The 15,653-nt window shown below is 40.4% G+C and overlaps 1 protein-coding gene across 2 annotated transcripts; it reads left to right on the top strand.

Annotated features, from left to right (window-relative positions):
* The first annotated feature begins 3,241 nt into the window (after nucleotides 1-3,241).
* gmppaa (GDP-mannose pyrophosphorylase Aa) lies at nucleotides 3,242-14,495 on the top strand. Of its 2 annotated transcripts, XM_030112239.1 has the most exons (13): nucleotides 3,242-3,361; nucleotides 6,389-6,486; nucleotides 7,385-7,488; nucleotides 7,746-7,938; nucleotides 8,113-8,172; nucleotides 8,253-8,383; nucleotides 8,543-8,557; nucleotides 10,867-11,001; nucleotides 11,904-12,001; nucleotides 12,090-12,136; nucleotides 12,230-12,322; nucleotides 12,931-13,099; nucleotides 14,046-14,495. In XM_030112239.1, exons 1-13 carry the CDS (start codon nucleotides 3,322-3,324, stop codon nucleotides 14,144-14,146), a joined length of 1,284 nt encoding a protein of 427 aa, XP_029968099.1. In that variant the 5' UTR covers nucleotides 3,242-3,321; the 3' UTR covers nucleotides 14,147-14,495. The 2 variants fall into 2 exon arrangements, with proteins under 2 accessions (XP_029968099.1, XP_029968100.1); XM_030112240.1 differs by lacking the exon at nucleotides 8,543-8,557.
* Nucleotides 14,496-15,653: the final 1,158 nt, after the last annotated feature.

Genomic DNA, 15,653 nt, shown 5'->3' on the forward strand with positions numbered 1-15,653 from the left:
GTGAGAAACTAAAAGTTGTGTGTTTGTGTGTGTGTGTGTTGACACTGAGTGAAAGCAGGATCCATACTGGACAGTTCATTCAGAGGGACAGACGACTGCAGGCAATTCTGGGTCACTCATCAAACTGAGATGCCTGTTTTTGCACCGTGAGTAAGGCAGAAGTATATCACATTTACTGCAGCTCATGTCACATTCGGGTTGTTTCTCAAATAAATTAGATGAGATAATGTTTTATATTGCAAGTTTGCCACGAAACCCCTCAGCTCAGCTTAATCTTTGACGGATCTATAGTTCTTTAAAATCTACTGTAGCAAACTACAATAGAAGTGAAGGTGTGTTCATGAAGTTTTTGATTGTACTTCTCAAACGTTGCTGAGCGCCAACCTTAACCTTGACATGAGTAAAAAAAAAAAAGTGAGCCTCTTCTCATTCATGCAGCTTTAAGTATTTTCGTGTCTTCTCGTTTGAAAGCATAAATGAAGGGTAATGCAGCGTCTGTTTTGGCGGGTAACGAGCGGATACGATAAAAAAGAAATCCTTGGTGTTTTCAGCGCTATGAGAGCACTTCACACTCGTCCCTTACATGTGCCGAGGATCTGGTGAAACAGCACCTTGTCCCCTGCTGATTGTTGACTGAGATGTTTCTCTGTTTGTTTGATGCTGGTTCGCAGCTGATTTGCATATGTTTGAGTTATGAATACCACCACATGGGAGACTGTTTCACTTCAGGTTACATTTTAATGAGGGAATATGAAAGTCAACTCCTCCAATAGAGCTGTGTGTGTGTGTGTGTGTGTGTGTGTGTGTGTGTTTGCACTATTTGTTGTTTTTTTTAAAGTTCAAAACTGACAGCTGAGTTATTTTTCACACTGCTTTTAACTTTCCTCCGCTGGAATAATAGCTTAACTCACATGCCACAGTTCTGTAGCAGTCCAGACTTGTACCTGCGTAGAGGAGTTTACTAATTGTGTAGCAGAAACGCTCATCCATGTAGGACAGCAGAAAAGTGCACATTTCAAGGCACTCTTTCAAATTGTTAAAATTCAAAATTATATTGAACAATTTTAAAGTTGCGGTTATTTCCCAAGATGAACCATGTTTTTAGGCTGGAGGATTCATTTTTAACACTTTCTGTTTATCCCTTCTGTATAAGAAAATGGACACGGGAGCTTGTAAATATAATAGAATTGTGATGACAAGTTCAGAAAACCTAAAGTTGCAGGGCATGTGAGTTCTTCTCTCAGCTCATACGTTACTAACTTTCTTCTTTGTCCAAGCAGTTATCAGGTGTGGCAAAAATTCAGCTGGTGACCGAATAGCAAATTAAAACGGTTCTGTTTGTAAATCTGACTCTGAAGAGAAAATACTTGAGACTGAAATGAACCTCAGTGCTCGCCACTGGAGGAGTGCTGCCTCAGAGTTAGAATGTCCCCGACTGCATCCCAGTGTAAGGAGATTTCCGTGTGGAGCTTGTATTATCCTGATAAATCTGGTGAATGTCTGGCTTTGAACTGACCATATGTAAAATTGCATGTGTGGTTATTTGTCTCATGATGGACTGGTGGTCTGTCAGCGGACCAGATATAGACGTGTGCTATACGAAGTCTTGTAGCATGACGACCCATGACCCAATGATGGCTGATTTAAGTTCGCTAACTTAAATATTGCTTGCTCAGAGTTTCATTAGAATGGCATTGTCTAGTATGAGATCATGTGTTGTTTCTGGTTTTGTGTTGCATTGACGATCCTTGTGCTTTTTTACTATCAACTATGAATAGATCAAACGTTCTGACCAAGTGTTGGCTTAAAACTGTGGTTTTAACTTAGTGTCTATTTACAGAGGTACTAAAAACTGTCTTTTGTAACGACATACTGCCACATTCAGGAAATATTGAGCATGGGGGCACAGAGTGGTGCTATGGTTAGCAGACTTGCCTCACAGCAAGAAGATTGTGGTAACCCTAAGTTGCCCCTCGGGTGTACAAATGACAGTGTGGTTCTCTGTCTCTCTGTGTTTTTCTTGTGATGGACTGACAACTTGTCCAAGTTGTACCCCGCTGTTGCCCATAGCTATCTGGGATTTGCGCCAGCAACCCACAGTCCTGAGCAGGATGAAGCAATAAAGAAGATGGCTGGATGGAAGTGCCAATTATCCAATTGCATCTGACTTGACTGAACTGAGCTCTTCCATTTCCTCTGTTACTGACTGCAAAGAACCAAACAGGACCAAAACACTGTGTGTGTGTGTGTGTGTGTGTGTGTGTGTGTGTGCGCGTGCGCGTGTGCCCTGGGAAATACTTTATGAATCAACGAGGGAAATCCTTGTGAAAAGTGAAGTCTAGTCACTGCCAAGTCTGATGAAAAAGGCTTGCTGGATGGGACAGAGAAATACTAGAGGCCTGTCAAGGGGTGTATCCTGCCGTCAACTCTTAAGTTAAAGCAGTAAAGAAGATGGATGGGTAGAAAAGCTGCTTAACTGAGGCGCTGAAGAGCTTACCAACTGCCCCAAATAAGCAGATATGGAAGAAAACAGTGTAACTAAGGGGAATATCAAACCTAATAATAATATTTATCCTCACCAACACAAAGAGAGTGGAGCACATTATACTTGACTTTAAATTTCTGCACAGGCTGCCTGTGTGTCCATGGATCGACTTCAAAATTTTTGTCGATAAAGCTTTGAATGGTCTTGGCCTAAATACATCTCAGATTTACAAGGAGCATATGAAGACTCCTGATCCCCAACGTCCTCAGGGAGAGGTTAACTAAGTGTTCCCATAATCAGAGTGTATACAAAATGAAACAGCTTTCAGCTCAGATGCTCCTCACCTGTGGAACCAACTTCCTGAATACTGAATACCCGAGGACATTTCATCTACTCTCTCTTTTAAACCAGGACTTAATGCTTAGGCTTTCCAATAAAAATATATTTTTTGTGCTTCTGACTTTGTTTTAATGAAATGTTTATTTATTCTGCTTTTTATGCCTTTCATAATCACCTTGTTGTGCTTGGTGCATTGAGTCAAAATGGAGCTTTAAATAAATAAATTTGCGTTGCCTGTCTGCTCTCTGTTTGCGAGCAGAAAATAACTCAAGATGCAAGGGCATGTTTGTATGAATGAATAAATAAATAAATAAATAAATTTAATTAAAACGCTTCTTGACACATTTCGTTAGTCCCGCCCCTCGTGATCCTGTGACGTTCATCACGCAGCTCGAACCACCGTCTCGCGCACGAAGCGCCCCGGAAGTGCTCCGATCAGCTGTGTGTGCAGTTTCCAGCAGGCACGACTCCCCTCAGAGAGCAGCTCCTCGGACAACATGTTGAAAGCGGTTATCTTAATCGGAGGTCCGCAGAAAGGTGAGGATGAATGTCGTGTCTGTGGCGTTTTTGCAGGTCCGCTGAGTTTAGTTAGTGCAGAGCTAGCCGGCTAATGCTAACAGATTCTTTATCACTGACGTGGCATAAGGTTAATGCAACACCAAGAACAGTCATATTCAAGGATGTTTTGCTTTAATATTGTTTTAAACACACTTATCAACAGATTTAGCACTAGAAACTTCACTGCCTATTATTTCATTATTAGTTTACTGTTTGTTTGAAAACATTCTTATAATAGTGAAGGCATCACTAAATGCAGGTGACATGTATTGCAGTCAAGAACCCGCCCCCCAGTAAAGTCCCATCGGAGACGAAAACACTCCATCATCATATCATTTAATTTAAAACATTCATTGACACATAGCACTGCGCTTTTGCCAATTCTTATAATATAAGTACAACCCAAAGAGATTATTGTCCTGTCTGTTACCTGTAGACATGCTTGAGGTTGAATAATGAATCAGATTATTTTTGTCAATGATTTGAGTATAAAAATCATGCTGTTTGCTCATCCAAATGAGAGACACAACTGATTTTAATGTCCTTTATAAACTATGTACTTGGGATTATAGTGACTTTCAGATTAGGTGCCAATAGTCCAGATTTCTCCCATAAGTGACCATCTCACAAAATTTGAATTTCAACAGCAGTGCAATAGTAAACAGATAATAGCAGCAGCTCTTTAGATTAAAAGTGAAAAAAAAGTACTGCTGAGGCAGTGAAGGTAGCAGTGTTCCACAACACCTGAGTAAATAAGAACTTTGAACATTTCATGTAGAAATGGCACATTCCTGGTTATAAATGTATTATTGTCAGTTGATTTTAAGGTCAATCTTCACCAGTTTCTTGTTTTCAAGTTATTTTTTAGGGGAAATAGCTTATCTCAGCGTACAGCTTTTATGCATCATAACATTTTTGTTTTAAGATTCCCCAGCATTTCCTTCCTGCAAGCCACTTTTACTTTCACTAAACCCTTTTAGTACTTCTAACAGCTGACAGAGGAGAAGATGTCAATTTCATCCTTTTAAATTTAAGTGGAGACCACAATTGTCTGACTTATTGTATCTTAAAATGAGCACTTGCAGGTACCATAAGGTATTATTTATCTTCTGCAAGCCACAGTACCTGTCATGCACTGCATGGGTTCTATAGGTGCCATTACTTTCTGTTTGTACTCTTCTGCTCCAATAAATAACTTACAGTGTTCCTTTTGTTACGCAGATGAAAAACATGTTGACCTTCTTATGGAACGTTTTTACGTTCTTAAGGTTGACGATCCTGAAAAATCCCTGTCTGCTGTCTTAATTTCTATAAAAATCAGGAAATAAGGAGTGCTGGTCCATACTTTCAGGTTTCATCCATAAATAACATACATAATTTTGCTTCACACTGGTTGAAATTGCAGCCTCTCAGTTTCTCGCTGGTTTTAACAGATACCCTATCACTCACACCTTTGCACCAGCTGCCTATTTCTTTCAAATTTCATGGTATTTTAAAGTTATTGTTTACTTTTAAAGCATGCATAAGCCTAGCTTTGTGCAGTAGTGTAGGAATGTTGATCTAATATGAGAATGTAAAAAAAAAAAAAATCTGCATTCTTAAGATGCTTCTGACTGTTCCAAAGCCTGAATTTTTAAAGAAATAGATTTTGCTGTTTGGTGAGAATGATGGGCTTTCAGATTTATACAGTGCAGCATCTCTCTGTTGAAGTGAATAGTTAATAACATTGTTATTCCAAACCTCGGCAAGCAGAGTGATGGTGCTGTCAGACTGCAGTGAGATCTAAAGAGCTCTCAAAGTTCTTCAGAAGCAAAGTGTGTCCCGCAGAGGAAGCAGCTTTGGTGTCCCTAAAAGACTTCAGAGGCAAGCTTCACGTTTCCACTGTACAAATAACCAAACACGGGGCCTTCTGTTCATGACAGACAAATTCAGGAAAAGAGTTCTTTGGCCACAGTATCGGGAGAAGTGTTTGTTACAAACCGAAGACCGCTCATCACAAGGAGCGCCAACCAACTGAGGGCACTGCGCAACTTGCATATCAAAGAAAAGCTTCACGATAATATGAGGCCATCTGTCCAAAAGATAGAGATAACCTCCTAATTGGACCTGTTTAATACCCTATCATGTGAACAACATTGAAAAACCCATTAATGCCTGTCAAAGAAACAGGAAATTGAGACTCATGAAAGTGCCCATAATGCAGAAACACAGCTTGTTTTTAAATTTCAGAAATATGTGGGGAAGGGGTTAGAAATGGAAAATATATGTTCAAAAAATTATTCAAACTTCTTACGGTCAATACATTTTGAATTCAAAAATATGGTTATTTAAAGGGTGCAGTTCCAGCTTTAAGCCTGAGAGTGTCTGTACTTTTCACAAAAATCTGTTTATTTGCATGTCTGATAACTACATCAATAGTCTTCCAATTTGCTTCAAGAAATCTATCAGCAACGGCAAAACTATTTCCAGAGGGTGTGTGTTTTGTCATCTCATCATTATAAATCGTGAAGCTTCATTGTGATACCAGCATGTCACTGTTGGAGCTGTTTCATAGGAAAAGACAGCAGATAGATCTGACTCCTCACATGATGAATGGCACAGGATATTTTCCAAAAGTTTTGATCAACATTGTTCTCACTTTATTACTTTTCCCTGTTGTTGATAATAAAATGAGACAGTATGATAAGTGAAATGGAAAATAAAAATTCTCTGGGGAGTGAGTGGGAACTTGTGAACATTTGCATTGTGATTTCTGTGATTAATTTTGATGATTAATTATGGATTAATTTTCAGCAGTGTTGTACTTAAGATAATACATTTAATTCTTATCTGAAAAGTAACTCGGTAAATTAGAACGAGTAGTATCTTCACATCAAACACAGGGGGGTTTGTTTCTCCGATCAGGAGCCTGAAGTATCTCTGCTTTGTTCAAGGTTGACCAGTGGACGACACCAGTGGTTCAACCTTTACTCCTCCTAACTAATCCTCACCTTTATTACTTTTCAGGCACCAGATTCAGGCCTCTGTCTTTTGAAGTACCCAAACCTCTGTTTCCTGTAGCTGGGGTTCCCATGCTCCAGCACCACATTGAAGCATGTGCCAAAGTAAGTGTGTGTGTGTGTGTGTGTGTGTGTGTGTGTGTGTGTGTGTGTGTGTGTGTGTGTGTGTGTGTGTGTGTGTGTGTGTGTGTGTGTGTGTGTGTGTGTGTGTGTGTGTGTGTGTGTGTGTGTGTGTGTGTGTGTGTGTGTGTGTGTGTGAGTATGTGTGTGTGTGTGTGTGTGTGTGTGTGTGTGTGTGTGTTCAGTCATTGTATACACGATGGCTGGAAGTGGAAGTGGCAAGGCATTGTTACATGGTGTGTATAGTGCGACCTGAGGAGTCTTGGTAGTTCATAAACTAACAGGAGGTCAGAAATGCAGACTGGGACTGAATGATTCAGACCTTATAGGACAGTCGTAGTATTTTGAGATCGATCCTCAAAATGAGAGGGGGCCACTGCAAAGACCTGAAAAGATATCGGCCTTTCACTTCTTGTAGTGTTCTTCAGGTGACAGCAGGATAACTTCATGATGGTCTTAATGTGGCTGGTCAGACGTAGGTCGGAGTTCATGTCCACATTGTGGTTTGTGGCCTCACACACTGAAAGCCATCATTGACTTTTAATCCTTCCTCCTTGATTTTACTGAAGATTTAATCTTTGCTAAGCTTGATAAATTAACCTCGGATGTACGTCTATTCAGCTCAGACTTGCCTGCTGACATAAAGAAATCCCTGCCTTTTAGTTTGAAATGGCAGCTTTAAGCATTGCACTGATCGTGGAGCACACGTTTAATTATCTCAGGACTTTGTTATTTTAATCATATTTTAAATTGGTGTTTTTCGTTTTCATTGAGTTTACTAACCGACCTGACTGTATCCCATGCCACTGCAGCTGCTCTCAGTAGCTGTCCTGTGATGGTTTAGGCTGCACTTGCTGACCTAATCCCAACTTTCTTCTTAAAGGTGCCGAACATGAAAGAAATTCTGCTCATCGGCTTTTATCAGCCAAATGAAGAACTCACCAGATTTCTCTTTAACGCTCAGCAGGAGTTTAAAATTTCCATCAGGTAAGCATCGGCGCTCATGTTAATCTCAATGAACAAACGCAGTTACACTTGTAGTGTTTCCACAGTGATCTCCTTTGCTATGACTTGTAGAGCATGTGGGAGTTTTTAAAATGTACTCTGGCATAACACTCAGCAAAATGCTTAATGTATTGATCCCTTCCGCCTTTTAAGTTCAGTTTCTTTTTGGGTGCCAGCAGAAGTGGTTTTCTGAGTGAATGACTGCAGGGCCGCCGTTCTTCTTGACTCCTGCACTGCAGGTATTTGCAGGAATACGCTGCCCTGGGCACTGGAGGGGGCATCTATCACTTCAGAGATCAGATTGTCTCGGGCAGTCCGGAGGCTTTCTTTGTACTGAATGCTGATGTTTGTTCAGCGTTTCCTCTCGCGGAGATGCTCAGCTTCCAGAAGGAACACGGAGAACCAAACAGCTTTGTTATCCTGGGGACGACGGTGAGCTTTCACTATCGGCAGCTGGTACTGTCAAGAAGTAATGAATATGGTTAAAGTTGAACTTTTTGCAACAGTAACACTTTTTCTTTATGGGTTTTGTTTGACTTCTTGGCTGTTGTTAAAAAGTTGTTTTTCTCATGCTAAAGCTTTGATGTTTACCAATTTTGTTTTTAGGCAAACAGAAAGCAGTCAATGAATTATGGCTGTATTGTGGAAAACGAGGAAACAAATGAGGTATTGGCACACTTTCTTCTTGTTTTCGCTAAGTGTTGTGTGTCTATGTGACGTCCTGACCCGTCCGATCCGTCGCACAGGTCTTGCATTATGTGGAAAAGCCGAGCACCTTTGTGAGCGACATCATCAACTGCGGCATTTACCTCTTCAACCCCGAGATCTTCCAGCACATCGGCTCCGTCTTTCAGAAGAACCAGCAGGACATGTTGCTGTGAGTTGCAGCCTTCCTCCTCCTCCTCTTCCTCAGGGTCCCGTTTGTCTCAGCGCATGTCAGCGGATTGTTCTTCATCTCTTTTGTTCTCTTCATTTGTCTTTTTCTCCTTCCCTTCTCCTCCATGACATGTTTTCTGTTTGATCATACGTCCATCAGATACCCGTATGATGGGTAAGTCGGTACATTTAGGCAGCATGGTGTGGCCGTAGAGCACTTAGTGTGTGTGTGGTGTGGTTTGTAGTGCTGTACTCCTCTACCACTGCTGCGTCTCCACTTTGATCCCTTCCTTGTTTTTTCCAGGATGCACCTTTCAGCTCCATTTTAATTGCAAGAAATACTGTCATCATCGTATCATACGCTATAATATTTTCCTCAGACATTATATTACTATAGAAAGACTAAAAACAGGCAAAAGTCCTCACAAAAATCATTCGGTTTCAGTTGCATTTCAGAAACGTTGACGGTCATTTGTAAGAGTACTATTATTTGCCTTAACATTTTTTCCAGGAATGACACACAAAAGTTTCAAGCATTTTATTTTTCTGAGCTTTGGATAGTTTCATCCTGTTGTTACAAAACTGGGACAAAAGTTGATTGTATGAAATATTCTAACCTGAAATCTTTGTCTAACCTAAATTAATAATGAATGAAAATACTTCAATGAAACACTTTAGCTTATGTGCGATTAGTAAAACATGTAAACTACACCTTTCCAGTACTTTAGATGTACCTGTTTATGATAGGATCTTCATTTAATGTAGTTTAAACACGTAGGTGGGAGGGAGAACCAGTGAGATTTAAGGTGCTGCTTAGTGAATTTTAAAGGTGCTGCCAGGTGGATTTTGTTGATGTTTATATCCACACAGGCTGGTGTTTTTCTCTCTGAGCAGCTTTAATGCTGTAAGTTAACTGGCAGCCAGCTGGAGATCCATATTTAATGAGACGGGTGGTCAACTCATCCAGAGAAAGAGACACTTCCTCAAAATGTCCAAATTCTAAATTAAATCTCTCAGATTAAGAACAAAAGTTTAATTGGTATTATTTCCTGCAGTGTAGTAAAATGCTGAGCGGTGATCAGGTGTCATCTTTATGGAAGGTTTTCAAATGATTACAAACCAATTATTGGCAAAGCTTTCTATTTCATTGTTGTCAGTGAAACTTGCACTGTTTAAATTTTTTTTGGTCTCCACACCAGGAGATGTGCTTTTTGCACTAAAACAGCGTGCATGTGGCCCAAGTCTCTCACAGCAGTGAAAAAAACACACACCGGATCAATCCCTTGATTTTTTTTTATTTTTTTTTTATTTTCGAAACTTGTTCACTTTTTGCTTTGTGTTCTTTGACTCACTGTGGAGTCACTGACCTAACAATCAGCACACCAAGGACACGCAAAAAAGGTCAAAGCACACTGTGCATAATTTACCTGCGAACATCAATAGCACTTAAATCAAGCTGGGCACTGAATCAGCAAAATTGTTGAACACATCAGAGATACTTGATAGAAGGCTTTTACTGCAGTCTCTCAGGGACTACTTTGCCTCTAACCACATCCCCTCCTTTTTGGTAAAACTTCGATTATGGGCGCAATCCTTTTAAAATATTCTTTTCATCAATATTTAACACCCCGTTTCATCTTGGGGCTCTCACAATACACTGTGCCAGAAACCCTGATTAATATGGAACACGTTGACTCTTCTACTTAAGATTAAGTTTGGATCACTACTAGGTAATCAGCTTTGGTTTCAGCCCGGCACTGACACCATCAAAGTTAGTATTAGTGATGCATTTTAACTCGGCGCTCCCTTTCATTGCGGGGGATGATTAGTGGGGCAGTAAATTCATGTTTCTCTTCAGAGATTTGGATGTAATGGAGCTCCTGGTTTGCTTGTTGTTATTTTTTTTTTTTATTTTACATGCAATTAAATATTTGAGGGATTTCACAAAGCCACAAAAAGAATTAGAGAGTTGAAGAGAAATCAGGAGGGAGTTTTTCCTTTTAAGAATTGGAACTGTTTTGCGGGAGGAAAAACAATCCACACTTGTTTGATTCAGACTGTTTATTTTACAATCCAAATAAAGGATGAACCCTCTAATAAACGACTAAAGCTGCTTTCATGTGGTCATGTGTGCTGTAGGCTGCAAGATAAGGATTATAGGGTCACATCAGACAGTTCATCACTGGTTTACTTATTAGTCCAGCAGGATGAATCAGAGTTTTCTCCGTGATCGAGCGAGGATCTTAACCACCTGTTAGAAACTCAAAGCGGAGCTGCTGCTCCTCTACATCTGATCAGAATGCAGCCGGGTTGCTGTGACAAAGTAAATAAATGTACCTTTCAACTCGTGTATTTTTAAATGGACTGAATGAGATTGAGGATCATATTTCGACCTCTTAACTTGCCATCACTGTCCTCAAGTTTTTACTGAATTAAATGAGGTTTGCAATTCTGAGCCGCAGACTAACGATCTGTTTCTTGCAGAGAGGAGCCAACTAACGGCTGGCACCGAGCGGAGGCCATCAGGCTGGAGCAGGACATTTTCACTGCTCTGGCAGGACAGGGCAAACTCTATGTTTATAAAACCCTGCGCTTCTGGAGCCAGATTAAATCTGCTGGGTGAGTGAGGGAGGGCTGCCACACCGAGCGGGGTTTCAGTGTGCTGCCCAGACACGAGCGATCATGTAGTTTGGCAAGGATCAGATAGTCGTGTGTGCGATTGTACCCATTTTTATTTTGGTTATCAATACTCCCTTCAAACAGAACGGATTATTTCAAAACAGATTTACAAATTGATGGTAGTGCATAGACTATAGCCCATATATAGTCCATAGTCCAAGTGTCGATCGTTTTGTATTTATTCCCTCTTAACAAGTGAGAAGACAAGCGAGACATGATTGGATAAGATCTGATCTTCAGAGAACATTAAAAATACATCACTGGTGGAGGACACTTCAATACCTTTGATGTTTTCATATGATTAGGCAGCAACATTCAAGCAGTGTTAAACTTATATTTATAGAAATATTGTGTTGGTCCAAATATGAGACTTTTTAATTCTCAAAAATAGAATAAAAAGACAGTGATTCTTCTTATGTTGAGGATTTAATATGCATCACATCAGCACTGGAGCCAGAAAATGTGAGGAATTGTTGTTGTTGACACTGTCTAAAGCAGTTCAGACCCGGGAAATTATGAATTTCAGTGCATTCCCCAGTATTCAGTATTTAGAAGAAAGATATGTAAACCATGTGTTTTTATAATCTTTATTTCAGAAAATAATATTAATGTCTTCTTGAAAATTGAAATTGAAATTTTCAACTTTCAATTTCAATTTCAATTTCAATAATATCTTCTTAAAGACAAAATTTGGTTTGAAAAGCTTATCTTCTAATTAATTGGGACCACTGCAGGAATAACTCGCTGTCTTATTTGAAAATAAGTTTTTCCTTGCCTTTTTTTGTTTTTTTTTGTTCACATTTTCTTTTTCTTTTTTTTCTGGTCATTTTTTTTTTTATCAGGTCTGCAATTTATGCCAGTCGCTTGTACCTCGACCAGTATCACACGACTCATCCTGAACGACTGGCCACAAATAAGGAGGGAGGACCCAAAATAAGTGGTGCGATTTATCAACCCTCCTTCAGCAATGTTTCTTCTTCAGAAGGACACAAACAGGTCCATTCACACTCCCTCTCCCTTTTGTCCAGGCAACGTCTACATTCACCCCACAGCCAATATTGATCCCACTGCTATGGTGAGAGTTCCTCCTCTTTGTTTTTCGACGAGCTGCTCGCAGCGCAGACACGTGGAGACAGCATTCAGGTCGGTTTTCCTTCCCTCTTTGCAGTTGGGCCCCAACGTCTCGATCGGCACCGGCGTGACGATCGGCGCTGGAGTCCGAGTTCGAGAGTCCATCATCCTCCATGGTGCCAATTTACAAGTGAGTCCTTCACACGAAGCTGTTCTGGTGGTTTTTAACAGGTGAATGATCCAGGGTATTCATTGTAAAGGCTGCAGATCCCTGGTCTAATGGGAATGTTAATTTTCCTCACATTTTAAAAACACGTTTAGAATTAAAATCAAACCTCACCTTAAAAGAGTTGAAGGTGAATCCATCAGCCTCGAATTGAAGTCGGCGACATCTTTACATTTTATTAGTTACATTATCCACACCTCAGCAAGGACCCCCTCTAAAATTTATCTCCCCTCTCATCTGTCACACTGGAAATATCGTTGCCTGCGCCCCTCACAAAGATGTCATTTTTAACGATTTGCAGGCTGCTGTAATTTAATCCGGTGTCTCCAATGATGACTGGGTGCCTTTTTTAAAATGAATTTATGCTTCTGGTGACTTATTAGTTTCCATCATGCATTTTGCCTACAAGGACAGTTTGTTAGTTTAGCTTCTTGTCCAAGTAAAGCTTCCCGGGTAACGTTTCTTTGTTTTTTTTTTTCTTGTAGTAACAAAATCTTTGATGTTCACTCTGTAATCTTCTGTTGCAAGTTGTTATTTTACATTGAATCGTTTGGCGGTTTCGTCCTCTGAAGGATCACTGCTGCGTGCTGAACAGCATCGTGGGATGGGACAGCACCATCGGAAAGTGGGCGAGAGTAGAAGGAACCCCGAGCGACCCAAATCCAAATGATCCCTTTGCGAAGATTGACAGCGAGACGCTCTTCAGAGAAGGAAAGCTCACACCCTCAATCACTATTCTGGGTAAGCTCGCCTTCATATAAAGCGCTTCAGCTGCTTGTCGCGCTGAACTGAATGAAGAAATAGCTTTTATTTGCCAAATTTTTAGTTTTTGAGATGAAGTCTTGCTCTTCGGCCCACGCTGCGATGCTTCTGTCTTACCTGTCAACATTCATGAAATTTGTTGGTGTTATTTTATGGCTGTGATGGATTTAATATTGGTTTTTCTGAGAGAGACTTTTTTGCTTAGTATTCTTGTTTGCAACATTGCTTTTTGTGAGCTGTGAAAGAATACTAAGAAATAGAATCGAAACACCAGATGTTAAGCATCCTGTTTGTGCATGACAAAATTTAAACCCTGGAAGTAAACGGCATAAAACAATATATTTAGCAAAATGTTTATACAACACCTGAACCTGAACTAATGCCATGGTCTTGTCAAAGATACATTTTTCCTGAAAATCTTTAGTTTACTCGCTCCATAATGTAGATTTTGTCATATATGTAGATGAGGAAATGCAGCAAATGCACAAAGCAGACCACATTCCACTTATTTAAAGAATTCAGCTAATTTTTAGGAGACATTTTGAAACTGGAAAACATCAGTAAGGATTGATCCAGTATGACAGATCCAGTATTAATAGTAAAATGTGTAAGCAAGGTGTGAAACAGACTGTCAGGAGCTTTAAGTTGCTCTGATCTGTAGAAAAGGTGCCCTACAAAATAAACCCTTGACTGAAGCGTTTGCTTTTTTATTTTCTCCCGCTGAACAGCCACCGTATTTAATGCGCGACCTCATATTTGATTGCAACGAAGTTGAAAATCTGCCCAAAACAAACGACGGCGAAATAAATAAATCCCATCCAGTCATGTCAAGAGCAAAGAAATGAGAGCTGAGACTCCAATGTCATCTGCCCGTCCTTTCCACTGCGCTGCACAGACTTAATGCTGCCTCGCTTTCTCTCCTCAGGTTGCAACGTGACCATCCCGTCCGAAGTGATTATTCTGAACTCCATCGTCCTCCCACACAAAGACCTGAACCGCAGCTTCAAAAACCAAATTATTCTCTAGTTAATCTTCTGTCCAGCCTACTGTCCCCGGTGAAGGATGCTGCCGGCACTGCCTCTTCAGTTACTGTATATATGATGTCAAAAATGAATGTATGGAGCATTCGTTAAAAAGTTTGGAAAGATAGATTTTTATATGTTTGTCCTCAAGCCTTTTATGCAGCATTGGGTGCGAGCGGGAAAAAGAGAGAAGCTAATCATGCATGTTGATTCACCTTCAAAAGTGTGTTCATGCCAGAAGTTTTTATTGGGTTTTTTTTTTTATCAACTTTGCTCAACTGTAAAATTACTACAGACACTACTGTAATATTTGTAGTTGGATATAATATAAAACAAAACATATGTTTATAGTTTGTTGTGTGAAGGTCATTCTTGACAGCCTGACTTTCTGTGTTGACTTGAACAGAGGAAATGTGGAGGAAAAACAAAAATCACCGGCTGCTGACTGTGTGTAATTTTTAGAGGTGATTAATTGTGTGGAGCTCTGATTAAAACCTTTTGCAGCATCGTCTTAAAAAAAAAAAAAAAAAAAAAATTGACTGCCACCAAAATAAATGATCAGGCCTGAGATTTACACTGCAATCAAGTAATGCTGCTTTTTAATATGTGATCCAGGCAGGTGGTCCCCACTCGGCTCTACTGTTGTAGAGGCAAACTCGACATGCTCAAATTGTGCATTTGCAATCACTGTTCCAATTTACGTATACAGCACATTAACATTTACTTATTAAGCCCTCGAGCGCTTGTGATCACGCCGGTACTTTGGTTCCAATTATTGCAGCGAGTGCGCACGCCACAGAATGATGTTAAATGGTGATTCTAGAAATGCAGCATAATGTATTTCAATCAAGACTCCTCCTCAGTGTACTTAAAAAAAAAAACAAAAACAGAGTTTATTTAGGGGTTTGCATCGAAGGGCACTTTTCGGTGTTGATTTAGACGACTCACGGCTTCAAACGACTCCCCGGCTCCCGTCGACGGGCCCTCATTACAGTGTTTTCATCCTCTTGGTGGGATCTTCATCAACTGGGCTAAAGCCTCACTTCTCCTCACATGAAAGGCAATCCTTACGTTCATTAAATCAAGTCAGCTTTCCACCCCCGTAACAGTAAAACTCTCAATTTATTCATACCGAGGACTGCTCACAGCAGGGGCAGAGCTTGTAAATCTAAATTCTTGTACTGCTTACCGAAAACTTACTGGTAATAACAACAAGTTGTCAAAAAGTGATTCATCTCCCCCGACCTCGTAAAGAAGCTGGAAAACATTTTGTGTTTCTGTCTGAGCCGGTCAGCAGAGGAAGACTTAAAGGTGTTAAAGTTTACTCAAACCTGCAGCGGACAGAGTGACATGAAGCATCAGGGGTGGCAGACGGAAGAGGTGACGTGTGACAAAAGCTGGATTCACCCCCGGCCCCCACCCCCTCCCCGCCCCCGGTGCACGGAGTGCATTTTAGCCCAGGGAGTCTGAGCTGTGTGTGTTCTCACCTGTACCAGTCAGCATGCATCTTT

The sequence above is a fragment of the Salarias fasciatus genome, chromosome 16, assembly GCF_902148845.1.
Source record: "Salarias fasciatus chromosome 16, fSalaFa1.1, whole genome shotgun sequence".
NCBI lineage: Eukaryota > Metazoa > Chordata > Actinopteri > Blenniiformes > Blenniidae > Salarias > Salarias fasciatus.

Bases quoted from the DNA above. Each gene is read 5' to 3' on its own strand.
- gmppaa (XM_030112239.1), top strand. From the start codon at position 3,322: ATGTTGAAAGCGGTTATCTTAATCGGAGGTCCGCAGAAAG. The intron at 3,362-6,388 runs GTGAGGATGAAT...ATTACTTTTCAG, and splicing joins AATCGGAGGTCCGCAGAAAG to GCACCAGATTCAGGCCTCTG. The intron at 6,487-7,384 runs GTAAGTGTGTGT...TTCTTCTTAAAG, and splicing joins ACATTGAAGCATGTGCCAAA to GTGCCGAACATGAAAGAAAT.